The sequence below is a fragment of the Sus scrofa genome, chromosome 9, assembly GCF_000003025.6.
Source record: "Sus scrofa isolate TJ Tabasco breed Duroc chromosome 9, Sscrofa11.1, whole genome shotgun sequence".
Classification (NCBI taxonomy): domain Eukaryota; kingdom Metazoa; phylum Chordata; class Mammalia; order Artiodactyla; family Suidae; genus Sus; species Sus scrofa.
In genome coordinates this window covers 5,198,930-5,215,967 of record NC_010451.4, presented here as the reverse complement: position 1 = coordinate 5,215,967, position 17,038 = coordinate 5,198,930, and the positions used below count along the sequence as shown (strand labels likewise).

General features: G+C 42.7%; 1 protein-coding gene across 1 annotated transcript; it reads right to left on the bottom strand.

Moving 5' to 3' along the window:
• LOC100737856 (olfactory receptor 51G1) lies at positions 4,201-5,781 on the bottom strand. The gene has a single exon (XM_003482546.2). It carries the CDS (start codon positions 5,459-5,461, stop codon positions 4,496-4,498), a length of 966 nt encoding a protein of 321 aa, XP_003482594.2. The 5' UTR covers positions 5,462-5,781; the 3' UTR covers positions 4,201-4,495.

Sequence of the window (17,038 nt, the reverse complement as noted above, 5' to 3'; positions counted from 1 at the left end):
GACCTTTATTCTTGATTCCCCAGGTAACAGTAGAGGCTCCTGACTCCTGCCTAGACTCATCTCCTCCTCCTGCCTCTGATCCAGCAGAATTCAGCCCTTTGTTTCTAGACATCAAGAAGCTAACTGGAGAAACTCATCTATTCTTTTAACCTGTGGACAACATGAGGCGTTTTATTTGTTAGTATATGGTTATGAAAAGTGAATGGTCCTTTCTGGGACTCCGAAAGCTGGTGGAGAAGACATTAGAGAGAGAAGAAAGGAGGGCCAGTTTAGTGCTTTGGTTACCCACCTAATTAGCATTCCCCTTACTGCATCTCCTTTGGGACTATAAAGCAGAAACAGTCAGGACTGCTCCAGAATCCCCAAACCAATCAGGGAATTATTCTAATTCACTGGCCTGGCTTTGGAACATGATGGGCTTCCTCACGGGGCCACATTCCATTGATTTCTCATCAGTCCCACTGTAGACACATCTGTGTGTAATGGAGCAGTGTTTTCCAAATCATAGTCCCTACATAATCCGGATCTGAATCTCTCGTGATGCTTGTTCAAATGCAGATTTCGGGGCCACAAACCTTTTGCACAGCATCAGAAATGGAAATTTGTGACAACCTCAGAGGTTTGGGAATTTTCACATATCCTTGTCTTTAGGAAAAGTTTTTGACTCAGATTCCGAATTTTTCTATTCCTTCATTAATTAAAATTGCATCTTCACTTTTAACAAGGCATTCATTTCAGAACACAGTTATACCTCTTGTATTAGTGTTCTAGGGCTGTCATATGAAAAGATCACAGACTGAGTAGTTTTACAAACAGAAATTTGTATTCTCACAGTTGTGGAGATTATAACCCCGAAAGGGAATTAGCTAAAATGTCCTTCAATAGGTAAGTGATCTAAATAAACAGTGCTATATACATAACATGGAATATTACTCTGAAATGCAAAGGAACAAAGTATTGATACAAGCACCAACTTGAATGAACCCAAGGGCACTGCACTGATGAAAAAATCTAATCCTAGTAGGTTACATACTATATAACTCTACTTGTGTAACACTTTTTTTCAAAAAAAAAAAAAAAGTATTTATTTATTTAGGTCTTTTTGAGCTGCACCTGTGGCATATGGAGGTTCCCAGGCGAGAGGTCAAATCAGAGCTGCAGGCCTACACCACAGCCACAGCACTGCAGATCTGAGCCACGTCTGCAGCCTGCACCACAGCTCCCAGCAATGCCGGATGCTTAGATTCCCCACTGAGTAAGGCCAGGGATCGAACCTGAGTCCTCATGGATACTAGTCAGGTTCCTTAACCACTGAGCTAAGATGAGAAGTCCATATAACACCTTTGTAATGGGAAACCTTTAGAAACGGAGGACAGGTTATTGGTGGCCAAGCCTTAGGTCCAAAGGACAGGAGCAAGAAGAGGTAGGGGTGGTTATAAAAGGGGAAAGGGGGGAAATTTTGTGTTAGAACTGTCTCATATATTGGGGAAGACATAAACCTACACAGGTGATAAAATTAATGGGCCTTATGCACAAACACATATACACAGGGGAACAGGTGAGAGTAGGAAGGTCTAAAGACGATTAGCGAGTGATAGTATATTATAGTTGTGCAAAATGAAACCACTGGGGAAATTGGAAAAAGTAAAAAGGATCTAATACATTTTATAACAGCATCCTAATCTATAAATATCGGATACACTTTTAAATAAAACATATTTTGCGAAAAGGTGACAGAATCAGCCTTTTTGATGCTATTTTAAAAAGTTAATTATATATGTGTTCAATCCCACGGGTTTTTCTACAAAATCAGTTACATACTTTGAGGTAAATAAAGGCAATTATGAAAATACTTTCTTCTCAGGAATGGTATTCCTTCTTCATCGAATAATAGTGTACCTTCCCTAGGAATTCTTCCTTTTCACTCAGGGGCTTATCTGGGCTACTTGCAAATAACATTAGTGTGTTTTGCCTTTTAAAGATCTAGGCGGATCTCACACTATAAACCATGGGATAGAGCAGAGAAGGCCCCAGGCAGCCACAGACCTGAAAACCAGGTGCATAGAGAAGATAAGAACCGTGCGGAGGTGAGAAACACAGGTGCCCTGTCCCCACAGTCAGCTCGCAGGTGCTGTCACGAAGGCCACTATATGCAGGATAAGGGTGTAGGAGATAAGATGAGGACAGAATCCACGCTTAAGCCTGAAGCCAGTGCCATTAAACCGTAAGTGTCGATGACAGCGACACCTAGCAACACCAGTACAGGTCAGGTTCACGTTATCCTGGTGCAGACACAAGGATGGGTCAGAATCTCAACTCGTGATAAAGGAACCGTCTTAGGAAGAAGGACGGGGGGAGGACGAGTGTCAGGCTCCTGGCCAAACACAATGGTTCTACCCGTTGGACTCTGGAAACAAAGAGCAGAGAGGAATATCTCAGGGAGTGAGAAATGACACCCCAGGCGCTAAGGCCGTGGTAAGAACTGAAGATTCCAAGGAGAGACCATGGATGAAGAACTGCTGAGTCAAGCGGGCATTTATAACAACTGAACAATGATTTTAAACCATCAAGAGCCAGAGCACTAAGGAGGGTGGGAGAGGCTAAACCCAAACCAGGGGATGCCATCAGAGCCAGAAATTTACACGAGAGCTCACAGAGGTGAGAGTCGTAACTAACAATGTATGATATCAGTGAGCTGCCCAGGAAAAAGAGAAGATGGGGATGACCAGCCAGGCATCTCGTTTCTCTGGAAAGCCCATGAGAACAGAGGCTCCGGGATGTGTGCAGCCCGTCAGGGAACAACACTCCATGCCCTTGGCTCTGGAGCGAATCTCAGATCTATTCGCTCAGCGGAGGGAAGGACTGTCTGGATTCCACCCTCAAGCACTGAAACAAACACATGGGAAACTGAACGGCAATGGGAAAGTGGTCTGGAAAAAAGGTCTACGTGTATAACATTCCATCATTACCAACCATGGGCATCCTGGGTATTCCTTCAGGACACAGTTCCTGCCCAACTAGGACCACCTCATCGCTCTGCTCTTTGGTTTTCTGATCATTTCTGGGTGTTTGGTGTTATGTGGTTCTGTCCCCCTTCACAGTCCTAGAATTTGGACTTGGTCCATCTGAGCTGCTCTAACAGAAAACCACAGACTGGCGGCTAAAAGAACAAATAGTTATTGCTCAAAATTCAGGAGGCTGGAGAGTCCACGATTGAGGTGTGGACTGACTGCGTTCTTGGGGAGGGTTCTTGTTCTGGTTTGCAGACAGCTGTGTTCTCTCTGTGCCCTCACATCCTGGAGGAAACTTCTCCCCCACGCGTCCTCTTGTAAGGGCACAGTCCCCGCCGTGAGAGCGCCACCTCCTGACCTAGTTACCTCCCAAAGGTCCCACCTCAAAATACCATCCCACTGGAGGTTAGGCTTCAACATATGACTTTTTTGGGGGGAGGCAAAAACATTCAGTCCACAGAATAAGCTTTTTCCCCCCTTTTCTGCTGGTTGATTGTCCTACACTTTGCTTGATGTTGTAGGGAAGAGCTGAGAATGACGAGAGACACACAAAATGAAGAAAATCTCTTCTTCTTAAGAAGCAACTTTAGCTAGAAAGATAAGACTGAACTGATTAATCTACTCATTGGTTCCTTCATGGTTGATTTAGTCCACCAATATATAGTAAACCTTTTTTGCAGCTCTCTCTGTGTGTGCATTGTTTGATATGACTGGACACAGATATGAGAAAAATATCCTGTAAAAAACCATAACATATGTATGTGTTTCTCTCACTTTTTCACCCTACTAATACACAGAATAACAAAAGAAAGAAATCAAGTCCCTTGACTAGTTACTCAGATAATGAATAATGACCCTAAACCTCAATTACCTTCTCTGAGGCTCAACTATGACTTCTGCTTTGTTGCTGTTCTGATTGGACAATGTCCCTCAAACTTCCATGGTATCTTCTTTTTCTTAACTTTGTGGGTATGTGCTTAGGAAGCACCTTCATGAAAAATCGTTACCTGGGGTAGAGGTGCAAATCTGTTGCAAATGAATAAAAATGATAATTACAATAAACTAACATGAAATAAATTAATTAACATATAAATTTAAATATATAAATCTCTGATCAAATTCTGCTGCCTAGAGGAATAAAAGATGATACTTGTATATTCCTTGGGGTTTTTTCAAATAATAGTCCATGTTTGCTAAGAATTGATAGGTGTCAGGCACTGTGTTAGAGATTTACATGAATCCTCTCGTTTAATCTTCCCAATATCCCCAAGAAGAAGGTATTATAATTATTTCCACTTTCATTCAGCAGTTGAGGAGACTAAAGGACAGAGAGGTGGAGGAATTTTCCCAAGATCACATAGTCAATATGTTTCCATAGTTAATTCCCTTTTTGTTGATAAATGGGAGTTTGTTATTTTCTCACAACAACCAAAACCAAAACTATGGACAGGCTTTCTGCCCCAAACGTCCTCCCTTTACCCCACCTAATCTTGCTGAAAACACTTGAGCGATTTTATAAACTGAAATTTCTTAGCGATGCGTTGGCGGATCTGCTTGGTCTTGATGCTGTAAACAATGGGGTTCATGAGCGGGGTGACCAGCAGATACACATAGGACATGAGGAGGTGCACAAGGCGGGGCAGGTGTTCACCGAAGCGGTGCACAAGCGACAAGCCAATCATGGGCATGTAGAAGAGAAGCACCGCGCAGATGTGGGAGACACAGGTGCTGAGGGCGCGGAGGCGCTCCTGGCGGGAGGCAATGCCCAGGACTGTGCGGAGAATGAGGGCGTAGGAGAGGAAGATGAGCAGGGAGTCCACACCTACAGTGCAGGCCACAACAAAGAGCCCGTAGATGTGATTGACAGTGATGCTAGAGCAGGCCAGCTTCATGATCTCCAGGTGCAGACAGTAGGCATGGGCCAACACATGGGAGCGGCAGTACTGGAAGCGCTTAAGGAGAAACGGCAGGGGGAGGATGAGCAATGCACTTCTAAGCACCGAGCTCAGTCCCATCCTGACAATACGCGCAGGTGTCAAGACTGTGGAGTAACGCAGTGGGTGGCAGATGGCCACATAGCGGTCAACGGACATGGACAAGAGAACTGAAGACTCCACGAGGGACAAGGTGTGGATGAAGAAGAGCTGAGTGAAGCAGGCAGGGATACCGATTTCTCTGGCACCAAACCAGAAGATGCCCATCACAGTGGGTAGTGTAGAAAGGCAAAGGCCCAGGTCAGTGAGGGCCAGCATGGCCAAGAAATAGTACATGGGTTCGTGGAGGGTGACATCGGTACGGATGACGTGGAGGACGGTGAGGTTTCCTACGATAACTGCCAGATAGATGGAGCAGAAGGGAAGAGAGATCCATCCATGGAGACCTTCCAGACCTCGGAAGCCCGTCAGGAAGAAGGTGGCTTTTTGGAGGCTGCTATTATACAGGATTGTCATGGCTTCACAATCCCAAATTGACAAGCTGGCAATGGAGAGAGGATTCCTGCAGAGTACAGGGCTGAATTCTCCCTCCTCTAAGTGTCCTGGGACCAGAGTCAGGAAGGGTCTGCAGATGAAATGGGAAAGAATTAGGCCTCATCTACTAGCATTCTCTGGAAGGTCTAGGAAGGGGCCTGTTAGAGGGGATTTCTATGGCTCATGGACACTGTATGATCAGCGTTAGGGTACGATGGCCATCAGAGGTGGACTCTCAGATAGCACTTTTTTTCACATGTTCTGCCCTGAAAAGAAAATCACAAGTTGATGTTGGTGGGAATGTAAACTGGTACAGCCACTATGGAGAACAGTTTGGAGATACCTTAGAAATCTATACATAGAACTTCCATATGACCCTGCAATCCCTCTCTTGGGCATCTATCCGGACAAAACTCTACTTAAAAGAGACACGTGCACCCGCATGTTCATTGCAGCACTATTCACAATAGCCAGGACATGGAAACGACCCAAATGTCCATCAACAGATGATTGGATTCAGAAGAGGTGGTATATATACACAATGGAATACTACTCAGCCATAAAAAAGAATGACATAATGCCATTTGCAGCAACATGGATGGAACTAGAGAATCTCATCCTGAGTGAAATGAGCCAGAAAGACAAAGACAAATACCATATGATGTCCCTTATAACTGGAATCTAATATCCAGCACAAATGAACATCTCCTCAGAAAAGAAAATCATGGACTTGGAGAAGAGACTTGTGGCTGCCTGATGGGAGAGGGAGGGAGTGGGAGGGATCGGGAGCTTGGGCTTATCAGACACAACTTAGAATAGATTTACAAGGAGATCCTGCTGAATAGCATTGAGAACTATGTCTAGATACTCATGTTGCAACAGAAGAAAGGGTGGGGGAAAAATATAATTGTAATGTATACATGTAAGGATAACCTGACCCCCTTGCTGTACAGTGGGAAAATAAATAAATTATAAAAAAAAAAAAGGGAGTTCCCGTCATGGTGCAGTGGTTAACGAATCCGACTAGGAACCATGAGGTTGCGGGATCGGTCCCTGCCCTTGCTCAGTGGGTTAATGATCCGGCGTTGCCGTGAGCTGTGGTGTAGGTTGCAGATGCGGCTTGGATCCCGCATTGCTGTGGCTCTGGCGTAGGCCGGTGGCTACAGCTCCGATTCGACCCCTAGCCTGGGAACCTCCATATGCCGCGGGAGTGGCCCAAGAAATAGCAACAACAACAACAACAAAAAAGACAAAAAAGACAAAAAAAAAAAAAAAGGAAAGAACTCTAAAAAAAAAAAAAAAAAGAAAATCTCCAGCTGAATCACCAAAGCATTGAGAGTTGCCCTGTGCACACGGGGAATCAGTGCTACACAGCATCCTGCGTCCTCTACTGGAAGTGCCTACTAGAACCAGCTGCATATCATGAGTCTTTAAACGTATCTGCATTTAAGGCTGGGGATTGTGTTTCACTGCACAGTATCCAGCCTGCAGGGGAAGCAGAGGACGCAATGAGCAAACGCCGAATTCCTTAAACCTATAACTTGTGATGAGGGCGATGCCTTTCCTGAATGGACGTAAACGCCTTTGATGGCTGAGGGGGGGATGGCGGTGAACACACCTGAGATCTGGGCCTGAGACAAGTCTGACAAGGCCAGGGCTTCGGAAAATAAATAATCCTAGGAAAGGCTGCTGAGGGGCTTGGTTCTGAGAGCTGTGAGGGGAGATGTGCGTTCCTAGCATCACACAGCCAAGCTGGGACTAGTTGCAGAGATGGGGACACAGAGGAGGGTTACGTCCGCTCTGAAACCATCCTAACAAAGAGAAACCCGAAATGGACAGCAAAGGCCTCTAATCTTTAGCTTAGAAAGGGAAGCAAAATTTAAGGTTCTCAGAGTGAGCTGGGCCTCTGGGGTTTGGATCAAGATAACACAGATGTATAGGTCTGTCCCTGTCACACCTCGGACCAGGCTCTTCTTTACTTCTGCCCTCAAGACTTCATTTCAGTCCCAGCTAGTGCAACCCAACTATCATGCGCTCATGTATCTTAACATAGTGTGACTAGAATACTACTTATCACATGCATAAAAAGCTTAACAGAGCCAAGGCTTATTCAACACGGTATAGTCCTGACACCTTCCTAAATGCCTTATGTTTATGGTGCCATTCAACCCTCGAAATAATCCCATGGGACAGATTCTGTTCTATGGAGCATAACACAGGTGAGGAAAACGTGGCACAGGGAAGTGAAATGATCAGGTAAGGTTAGGGGCAGGCAGGGCTGAGGATGGAACTCAAAGCCTGACCGTATCCTCCACAGTCTACCTGACTGGTTAACATGAAATTTCCTCCGCCTCTTCCTCCTACTATTGCAGGGCATTTGAATTGGAGACGCAGGTCAAGGTAGGCAATGAAGTTGCTACTGGAACAGGACCTAATAAAAACTCAGCCAAAAAGAAAAAAAAAAATGCTGTGGAAGCAATGCTGTTACCACTTGGTTATAAAGCATCCACTGATCTTTAGGATCAGCTTGACGAGACAGGGGGACACGGAGGACGGAGTGGTCCAAAGGCTGGGTTTCCCGAACCAACAAATAACACTCCAAAAGGAATTCTTCATTTCCCGCCTGATGTTTATCAAGACATGGAAGCCAGCTGCCACCAAGTAACCTCTGGCACTTCTCTAGGCTGTGTGTCACCCAAAGATATGAGCCAGCCCTCCAGCTCTTTCTTCAGTGCATCTCCCACATCGAACAGTTCAGCTCCCATGGCCAAGGAACTCCTTCCGAATGGAACGTCTCCTACAGCGGAAGCCATAGGTTTAAAGCGAAGTTCTCCTGTGCCCCCTTGTTCTCCAGCGCAGCCTTCAAAACAACTGGAATATTTAGCAGGGATTCGAGGCTTTCAGGTATGAATTAAAAGCAAAAACAAAAATAAGAAAACAATTCATTAGCCCCAGATCCCTCAGCTCTATCCATCAGAAAGCTCATTCTTGCCTGCTGGTGCGACTTCTCTGCTACCTACACGGCAAAGTATTAGGTACACAGAGGACAGAAACACGAGCCATGTGCATGTGCCTCATTGAAAGTTTTCTTCCATTCTCTTTAGTAAGTCTTTTGCTGCCTGGCTCTCCTCCATTTTCCTTCTCCTGCCTTTATTATTATTATTCTTATTTTTAACATTTTTCATTCTCTGTTCTGTCTTCTGGGTGGTCCTGATTGGGTCTCTTCCCCCACTCTGTCTTCCCCAAACAAACGTTCTGCCTTCATATCCTCGGCATTAGCATTTAGCACTAAGTCCTCCCTCATTTCACAGGAAGCTTGAGTTTTTCTAATGATGTCTTTACTTTCATAACCGTTTTGAATCTGGCATTCTGTGCCTAGTATCGATTCAGATATACCGTGAAGGTACAACATCCTAGAAGTCTGTTCTCTTAGGATTTAATAGACCATAGTATTAGAATAATAATAAATGATTTCTAGTCGTTTGAGGCATAAAAACACGTGTCGTTTCACGGGATCGTGTATGGCACCAACTAGGGTAGCACCTGCCGCCTGTGGCAACCACACTTCTATTTCACTGGGCAGTGGAAGCCTAGCTTATAGTCCAGCTGTTGTGCAGGTGAATTGGCAGATGGAAACTTTTTCCCCCTATTTAGTCATCATTCTCTTTTGAAAAACAAACAAACAAACAACAATGCTTTAGGGTAGAGCTTTTAAAAGAATTGTTAATTCTAGGAAGAGGAAGTACCTGTGTTCTGACTTCTTAGTTGCCTTGAAAATCCTGTACAGAGCTGTTAATGGCTCCCAGGACTGGATGAGCAGCAGCCAGCTTGTGTGGAAAGAGCACCTGCCCCCCTCCACTCTTTTCAGCCCCTTTCCATCGTAGTCTTACTCCTTGAGACCCAAAGCTGTCATTTCCCTTAGCAATGCCTTCGAAGATCTGTACTGTGTAGAATGATCAGGTGTTTATAAAAAATTTTACAGATTTAGATATAAGAGAGATAATCATGTGTTTGGGGGTATTTTGCATGTTTTTTGTTTTCCTTCACAGAAACTTGATTTTTTTCACATCTACTGCGAGGTCATCATAGTGTTTTTAATTAGACTATTAATATGAAATCTAAAACACTGTTATCAGTTATGGGCTCTGTGATCTGAAATTTTAAAGACTTAAGTTGAAAAGTAAACACTTAGAATTTGTTTTTGTTGTTTGCCTTAAGAATAACAATAAACCACTGTTTAAAATAAAAGGACCTTGGTTCATACCGTTAAACTACTGGGGAAAAACTAAACAAATTTTAGTTCTATGATCTGAATAGGAGGAACTAGAAATAAACTGTGATGAAAAGAAATTCACTGTTTATTTGCAAATATAGTTTAGAAATGTCTGGAAGCAACACTGCATTTACATTTTTATAGAAACCAAGCACAGATTGCATTCCGGCTCTGAACTGATTTCTTGCTTGGAGATGTTGTTATGATAGATGTAATTTTGCTGCCAGAAGAAATACTTCAATTTTTAAATCTGTATTTATTTGTTCATTCTTGGCAATGACAACAACTATAATTCTAAAATATCTTTAGTCAAAATACAGAATCTGTTTCCCTATATTTGGGCTGACTACTCAGACTCTTTTCAAGCTTATGCTGAGATAATACGCTCTTATTTATAGATGCATTAAACATTTCCAAATTGGTGTACTGTGACTTTTACATACTAATGAATATGAACAGATGGTTTTAAAACATAACTGTGCTTTTTTGGTCAAAGGAGCTTGGTGTTGCTATGAACTATTGAGTCACTGACGGACTGCAGCCTGCAGCTGTGCGGTGAAGAATCTGTGAGCAGTGGCTGCATGTCCCGGCAGGTGCCTAGCGCATCCTCATAACGTCACGGTACAAGAGTCTTTGTGGTTTAGTCTTAAAGGCGATTTCTTTATAGGTAACTTTCTCGGGTACATTTACCTGGTCGGAAAACACGTAGATTGTTGCTTTTCCTTAACTGTTTTAATTGAACTGTAGTTTAGAAATTGTAGGGCCAGCTTGTTATGGATTCCATGTGGTTGTGTTATTTTTATTTCTGGAATTTAAAAACAATAAATTTTCTGCCTGTGTTTCGAAGTTAGTACTTTTAAAATTTTGTTATTATACTCTGAATAGATATGACTGCTTATTGAATGTTGTATAAACTCTTCTCTGGCCTTCTGTGTCCTTCGTGACATTTGATTTAAGCCTACCAGAGCCATTGTATGTGACAGCTGTACTGTATCACAAAGTAAAAAAAAAAAAAAAAAAAAAAAAAAAAAAACACATATTAGTGTACTGAAAAATAAATAAATAAAATAAAAGTCAGATAATTAAAAAAATAAATCCATTAAGAAAACAAAGCTGTACCTTGGCACATCTGTGGATATAGCCATTTCCATTATAGGTATAATGGCTGAGAGGAGATGTGTTTTGAGGACTGAGTCAGTTGGGATATGCTGCATGTAAGCTTACAAAGAAATTCTTGGCCAGCGTGTCTGGGGCTGTGACACGTGTGATCGTTGGTCTGAGCGAAGGCCTGAGTCACAGGATGTCTCCCATGATAGCGGAGAGCACGGCGCGCAGCTGCCGAGGGTGGAAGGAAAGGCAAGGGCTCCGTTCATAACACCAGGAGCTGCGCTGAATGAGAGGAGGACTAGAACCAGAACTAGACAAGTGGCAGAGAACGGAGCATCAGAGACACAGGGTGAAAACAGCGGCCGCTGTTGCTGAAGGCAAGGCGGTGTGTTGACTGTGGAAAAGATGCAGTGGATGTGAGTTTTTAAAAAGGCACCGTGCTTATGAGGATGAGGGCATCACTGATTTTTCAGAGAATAGTCCCGTAGACTGGAGACAAATTATAAGGGTTTACCTCATCGATGGGGCAGAGGACTAAGTAAAAAGTATGTATGACTCGCAAGTTTTCTCTAAGAGAAAATCTACAGCTTGGGTGAAGATAGGATATTTCAAGGAAGAGAGGTGGAAAATGGAGCGTACTCTTTCAAAAAGCTTCTTCTTCTTCTTCTTTTTTTTTTTCAGTAACAAAGAGGAACCGTGAAGGTCTGAAGATAAAGAAGGAAAAAGTGTCCATGCCCAGCTTTTGCCATTCACACTTCAAATCAAAACAAATGATAAAAAGATAATAATGCAATAAATACAATAATAAAACTACTCTTGTTTTATGATCCCAAAGGGGAACCAGGAAAAGGATGTGCAGAGGCACGGCTAGGAAAGAGGAAACACGTAGCAGAGAGGGGAAACTGGGAGAGAAGACGGGCTCTGAAGGAAGAAGGGAATATTATCGGATTTGAGGAGCGGGCTGCGCGTGGCACGGACAGCAGCGCAGTCTCGCTTTGAGAACAGCGATGGCATAAAAAAGTAGCAGCAGCATTTTAAAAAGGCGTGGTAAAGAAGAAAGGAAACATTTCCATCTGTTCAGTGGAGATGCAAACAGGAGTCTAAACACACCTGCGACTTTTCAGCCAGCAGACTCAGTGAGGCTGATTTCCATCCATCTCCTGCTGAGAGATTTTCACGGCGGCGGCGGCGTTTGACAGAGAGAAGCGACACGTAGAGGTCCTGTATTCCACTCCTCTATCTCCAAGCTCCCTCCGCCCGCTTAGTGAAGTCGCCTCCATCGTATCCCATCCCCCATCCCACGTATTATCTCCACCTCCAAATACACTCTCTGCACATTATATTTTGGGTATGGGTAAGAGACAAGTGTACCACATATGGGGAGGCAAAAAAAAAAAAAAAAGATCAAAGCATGCCACAACTTGCAAGATGGGATGGCTGCATCACTAGAGCCTTGTAGCCCTGGCACAGAGCTGGAGCCTCATAAATTTTGCTGAATAAATGCATGAATGAATGGATAAGCATGCCACAACTTGCAAGATGGGATGGCTGCATCACTAGAGCCTTGTAGCCCTGGCACAGAGCTGGAGCCTCATAAATTTTGCTGAATAAATGCATGAATGAATGGATAAGCATGCCACAACTTGCAAGATGGGATGGCTGCATCACTAGAGCCTTGTAGCCCTGGCACAGAGCTGGAGCCTCATAAATTTTGCTGAATAAATGCATGAATGAATGGATAAGAAATGAGATGACAGCAGTAGTGATTAAACGGCATAGCCTTTAGTGCAGAGACTCCTTTGAGATTCTCAAAGGTACTGACCTCCAGATCACTGGATCAGAGACGTGTCAGCTGATTCTTCCACTAGACTACATCGTATACCCTGGAACCTCCCTTCGGCTCTAATTTATTGGGATATCAGCCCAGGTTCTGAAGTGCAAACAGAGAAGAGATGGGCTGAACAGAGATTCCAATGCCACCTGACTCCTGCTGACTCTTATTCTTCATGTAATTGCATGACAGTGCTAATGATTATTAGCATCTGTGTTGGTTCCAGTCTTCAAAATTATTCCCAAGGACAATCATGGCCTCAGATTAGTGTAAAGCTTGATCATGACAACGCACTGTTAAATCCATTTTAACGTTTAATTATCATAACATAGTTTTAAGATAAGCAAGGTAGAGATTAATTTTAAAGATAAACGAATTCTCCTTATGAGGAGAAGAGAAATGAGAGGCAGCAAGGATGAAACCGGACTCCGAAGATGACTTTTATAGGATTGCATGCAGTGACAGAGCCAGGACTAAAACTGCAGACCCTCCATCTCCGGTCTAGCTGCCTCTCGAAACTTCTTGGACTAACCTGATGTGGGGATTCAGAAGGAGCAAAGACTGGACACCAGTGCCTGGTTCTGGTTATAGGTGCCCAGTTATTTCTGAGATTCTTCTTGGAGCACATACCTGAGTACCAACCGCTGGAGAGAAAAGCGTGTGGGGTGCACACCTCCAGTCGGAACACAGGACGCACGGTAGCTCCGCTACAGGAACAGTCCCTCCTTGAAGCACCGGGTCCTTTTAAACAGCCCAGTGGCTTCTCCCCAGAGGCCCCAGCTGAGGCTGAAAATCCCTTACAGAGTCCTCGATGCTCTTGGCTTCTGATGGAAGCTGTGAGAGGCTGAGAAGCCCAATCTTGTATGTAGGCAAGGGACGGCTCCAAGACGTTAGGACGTTTCTTCTTATGGATTTCATTTACTGGAATTGCATAAGAAAACCCTCACTGCCTGAAGAGCAGTTTTGCTCAAGACAGTGTTCTGATTCAGATTCAGGAAAAAAGATAAAGCTGATTCCAATGTTATCTCTGATACTTTCTAACCAGTAACATGGGGCAAATTAATCTCTAGAGAGATTATTTCCTTATATCTTAAAAAAAGAACTCCCCCCCCCCCTTTTCTTTTCTTTACGCAGACCCTGGTACTATGAGGCATTCTCACATGTTTTAGAATCCCTGCTAGTGTACTTTGGTTTGCATTTAGGGCAACGGAAGGTCCTTTAAACCTACGAACTATGGGTTTCTTAATCACGATTGGCCAGGTTCTTTCAGATTGATTTAAACAACTGGAGGAAAGAGCTAAACAGGACAGCTGACACTTCATGGATTCTCAGTAAGCATCATTATTAATATAACTGGTAGGGTGTCTGAGATTCTAGTTTGCAAAAAAATGGGCCTAATTTAGACTTATCTTGGTTTCCCAGCCAGTTTGGGTTTGCATTTCCCCCAGACGATAAGTGATGCTGAACATTTTTCATGAACCCCTTGGCCATTTGAACGTCTTCTTGGAAAATGGCTTATTCAGTTCCTCTGCTCGTTTTTACATCAGGTCTATTGTTTTTTGTTGTTGTTATTGAGTTGTACGTGTTCCTTAAATGTTTTGGATATTAATCACTTATTAGTGATTTTTTCCAAATATTTTCTCCCACTACGTAGGCTGCCTTTTCATTTTGTCATTTTGCTGTGCAGAAGTTTTTTAACTTGATGTAGTTCCATCCCTTGGTTTTTTGTTTGTTTGTTTGTTTTTGGTCAGTTGAGATGATCTGCAGGTGATTCTTTCCTGCTGGCTCATGGGCAGACTTCCTGATAGAGTTCACTCTGTAGTCAGTAGGCACCACATCCTTGTAATGACCGATGAGAAGTTTATCTGCCACTCTCCTGCTGTCTTTCCTCTTTTCAGTCATGGAGCCTGGATTTAGTGCTCTGAATGCTACGAGAGAAATGAGTCTCTTTTGCACGGTCCTGCACAGCTAGGGAAGGTGGGCGCTCACTCAGCCTCACTCCCTTTCCTCTGCAGGAAAAATCAAGAGGCTGAAAGGGTCTCACTCTGCCTTAAAGTCGGCTGCCTTGGGACGGGGTGATTCAGGCAAAGTCTAGCTGTTCCCTTTAAACACTCCAGTGCGTTGAAACATATCTACTTTTTACACCAACGGCATGCTGGAACTTTTCTGGAAATCTGGACTTCCACAAAAGCTCTCTCATTCGTGGGTGTCTGCCCCCAATCAGTGTTTTCCAAGTGCTAAAGGACCAAGGCCCAGAGGGGCTGGAACTGGTTCACAACTCTAACGGAGACCACACCTAGTATTGAGGTCTGTCTGCCTATTATCAGATGCATGGAGGCAAGGGTGGGTGTGACTCCTTCCAGCCCCTTGAAATGTGGTACTGGATCCATCTGTTCATGGATGGATGCGAAATTTTTTCTTTTGGAGGGGAGGACAAATGAAAGACATCTTATGCTGCCATGATGCTGAAGTCACTCCAAAAATCAATTAATTCTATAAGTTGTTTAAAGGACGTTATTCCAATTCATGACTCCAAGTAAAAATTTTAAACATTTCTTCTGTTGAAACTGTATAAAACATATGGTCCTAGTGTGAGTGTTGTTTTGAACTCAGTTAAGAAGCCAACAGTAGATACTTTTTGAAAAACACAGGTATGATATAAGCACATATTTTGTTACAGGACAGCAATGTGGTAAAACCATGTTCTTGCAAAATTAAGAAACTTTTTGTTCAGAAATGTTCTTGGGGTGGTTGTGGTGCAAACATGATTCATATTCATAAAATTCATGATGACATCAAGGCAATTCTTCCTATTTTCTTTTAACGTATACATTTAGAGTAACTGAATTAGGAATTTTTGAGATAAAGCTGACATTCAATTTAAAAAAAAATTATCATTACAGTGAAAGAACGATCAGCATTCTCTTTAACTGACTGATCCCCTTCAATCAGATTTTAAAGAGAGGTGAGCCTCCGAAGGAATGTTTGGTAAACCAGCCTAATCTGGTGAAACAGATGTAAACAAACACTTTTCAGATGATGAAGCAGTTTGCTATCCAGTTGCAAGGAGAGTGCTGGCAGAAAATGCCTCAGGGTCTACTTTGACTTCCAGCAGAAGTCACGATCTTCGATCTTCGATCTTCGTAGGAGACTGGATAAGGAGTGAGCAGAGGGTGGTCTACAGACTTGGCCCTCCCTGAGGGCAGGGGGACGCCTCCAGACATCAGTCTTTGCTCTGGAGCCCCCATTAGCCTGGCCCGAAACTTTACTGTAGCTGAATCATAGTCTAATAGCTCCCCCTGCCCCTTTTTAATTTGGGTCCTTCTCTTGCACACGTTTAAACTCTGCCTACTAACTCTCTCTCGGCATCTGCTCACCAGAAAACCCATCCTCTCAACTTTGTGTACATTTTATTCAAAGTAGGTTAGACATCTTTAACCAAAGCTTTGAAAAATGAGAGTACCAAAAAAATTTAGGTTTGATTTACTTTAGCCAAGGTAGATCATTTGCTAATTCAAAGCTTGCAAACAGAGCTTGTACATGGATAGAGACTGCTTCGCTTTCAGAGAAAATATTATATCTGAAATAGTTTTGCTAAAAAGGATTTTGTTGGCCAACCAATACTCTAAAAGTATTGCCAGTTATTATATAGTTAATGTGTATTATGATATAAGAAATTTCATAGCTTATGAAATATGTATATATAATTATGAAATATGTATATGATAATTATGAAGCGTGAAAATATACAAAATATGGATATAGGACTTTATATATATATTTTATTTTTGTAGCCCAGTTCTTTTTTTAAAATGTCTAATTATTAACTTCAAATGTTTTAATTATTAAATAAAATTTAATGTATTTTAAGAGATTAGAAAAACTAATCCAAAGGGTGTTTAGACAAAATTAGAGGTAATTGATAACATGGAAGGTGTTTAATATTATTTAAGAAACACATAGTAAAAACATAAATGCATACATATTGCATAAATGCGAAAAAGAGAGGCTATTACAAATAGTTATTTGAGAAATGCAAATATGTTCAACACCAGAGAGTCTATTAATATAGATGTCATACTATGATTTTATGAGTATGGAAAAAATATGGGACAGGGTTTGAAAAGAACTCCCAGCCATTGCTGAGGGTCTGGATGAACTACTGGCATTTAGTTCCTGAGCTGTTAAACATCTTGCAATAAGCACAACATTCCCATCCAACATTTTCCTGAAGCAAATATAGGTATTATGGGCTTTGCAGAAGCACTGTGACCTATTAATACTAGCTGACTGAATGGCTAGAGTGATTTACTCATGTCTGGTAGACAAAGTAGATGGAGGAGGAAAA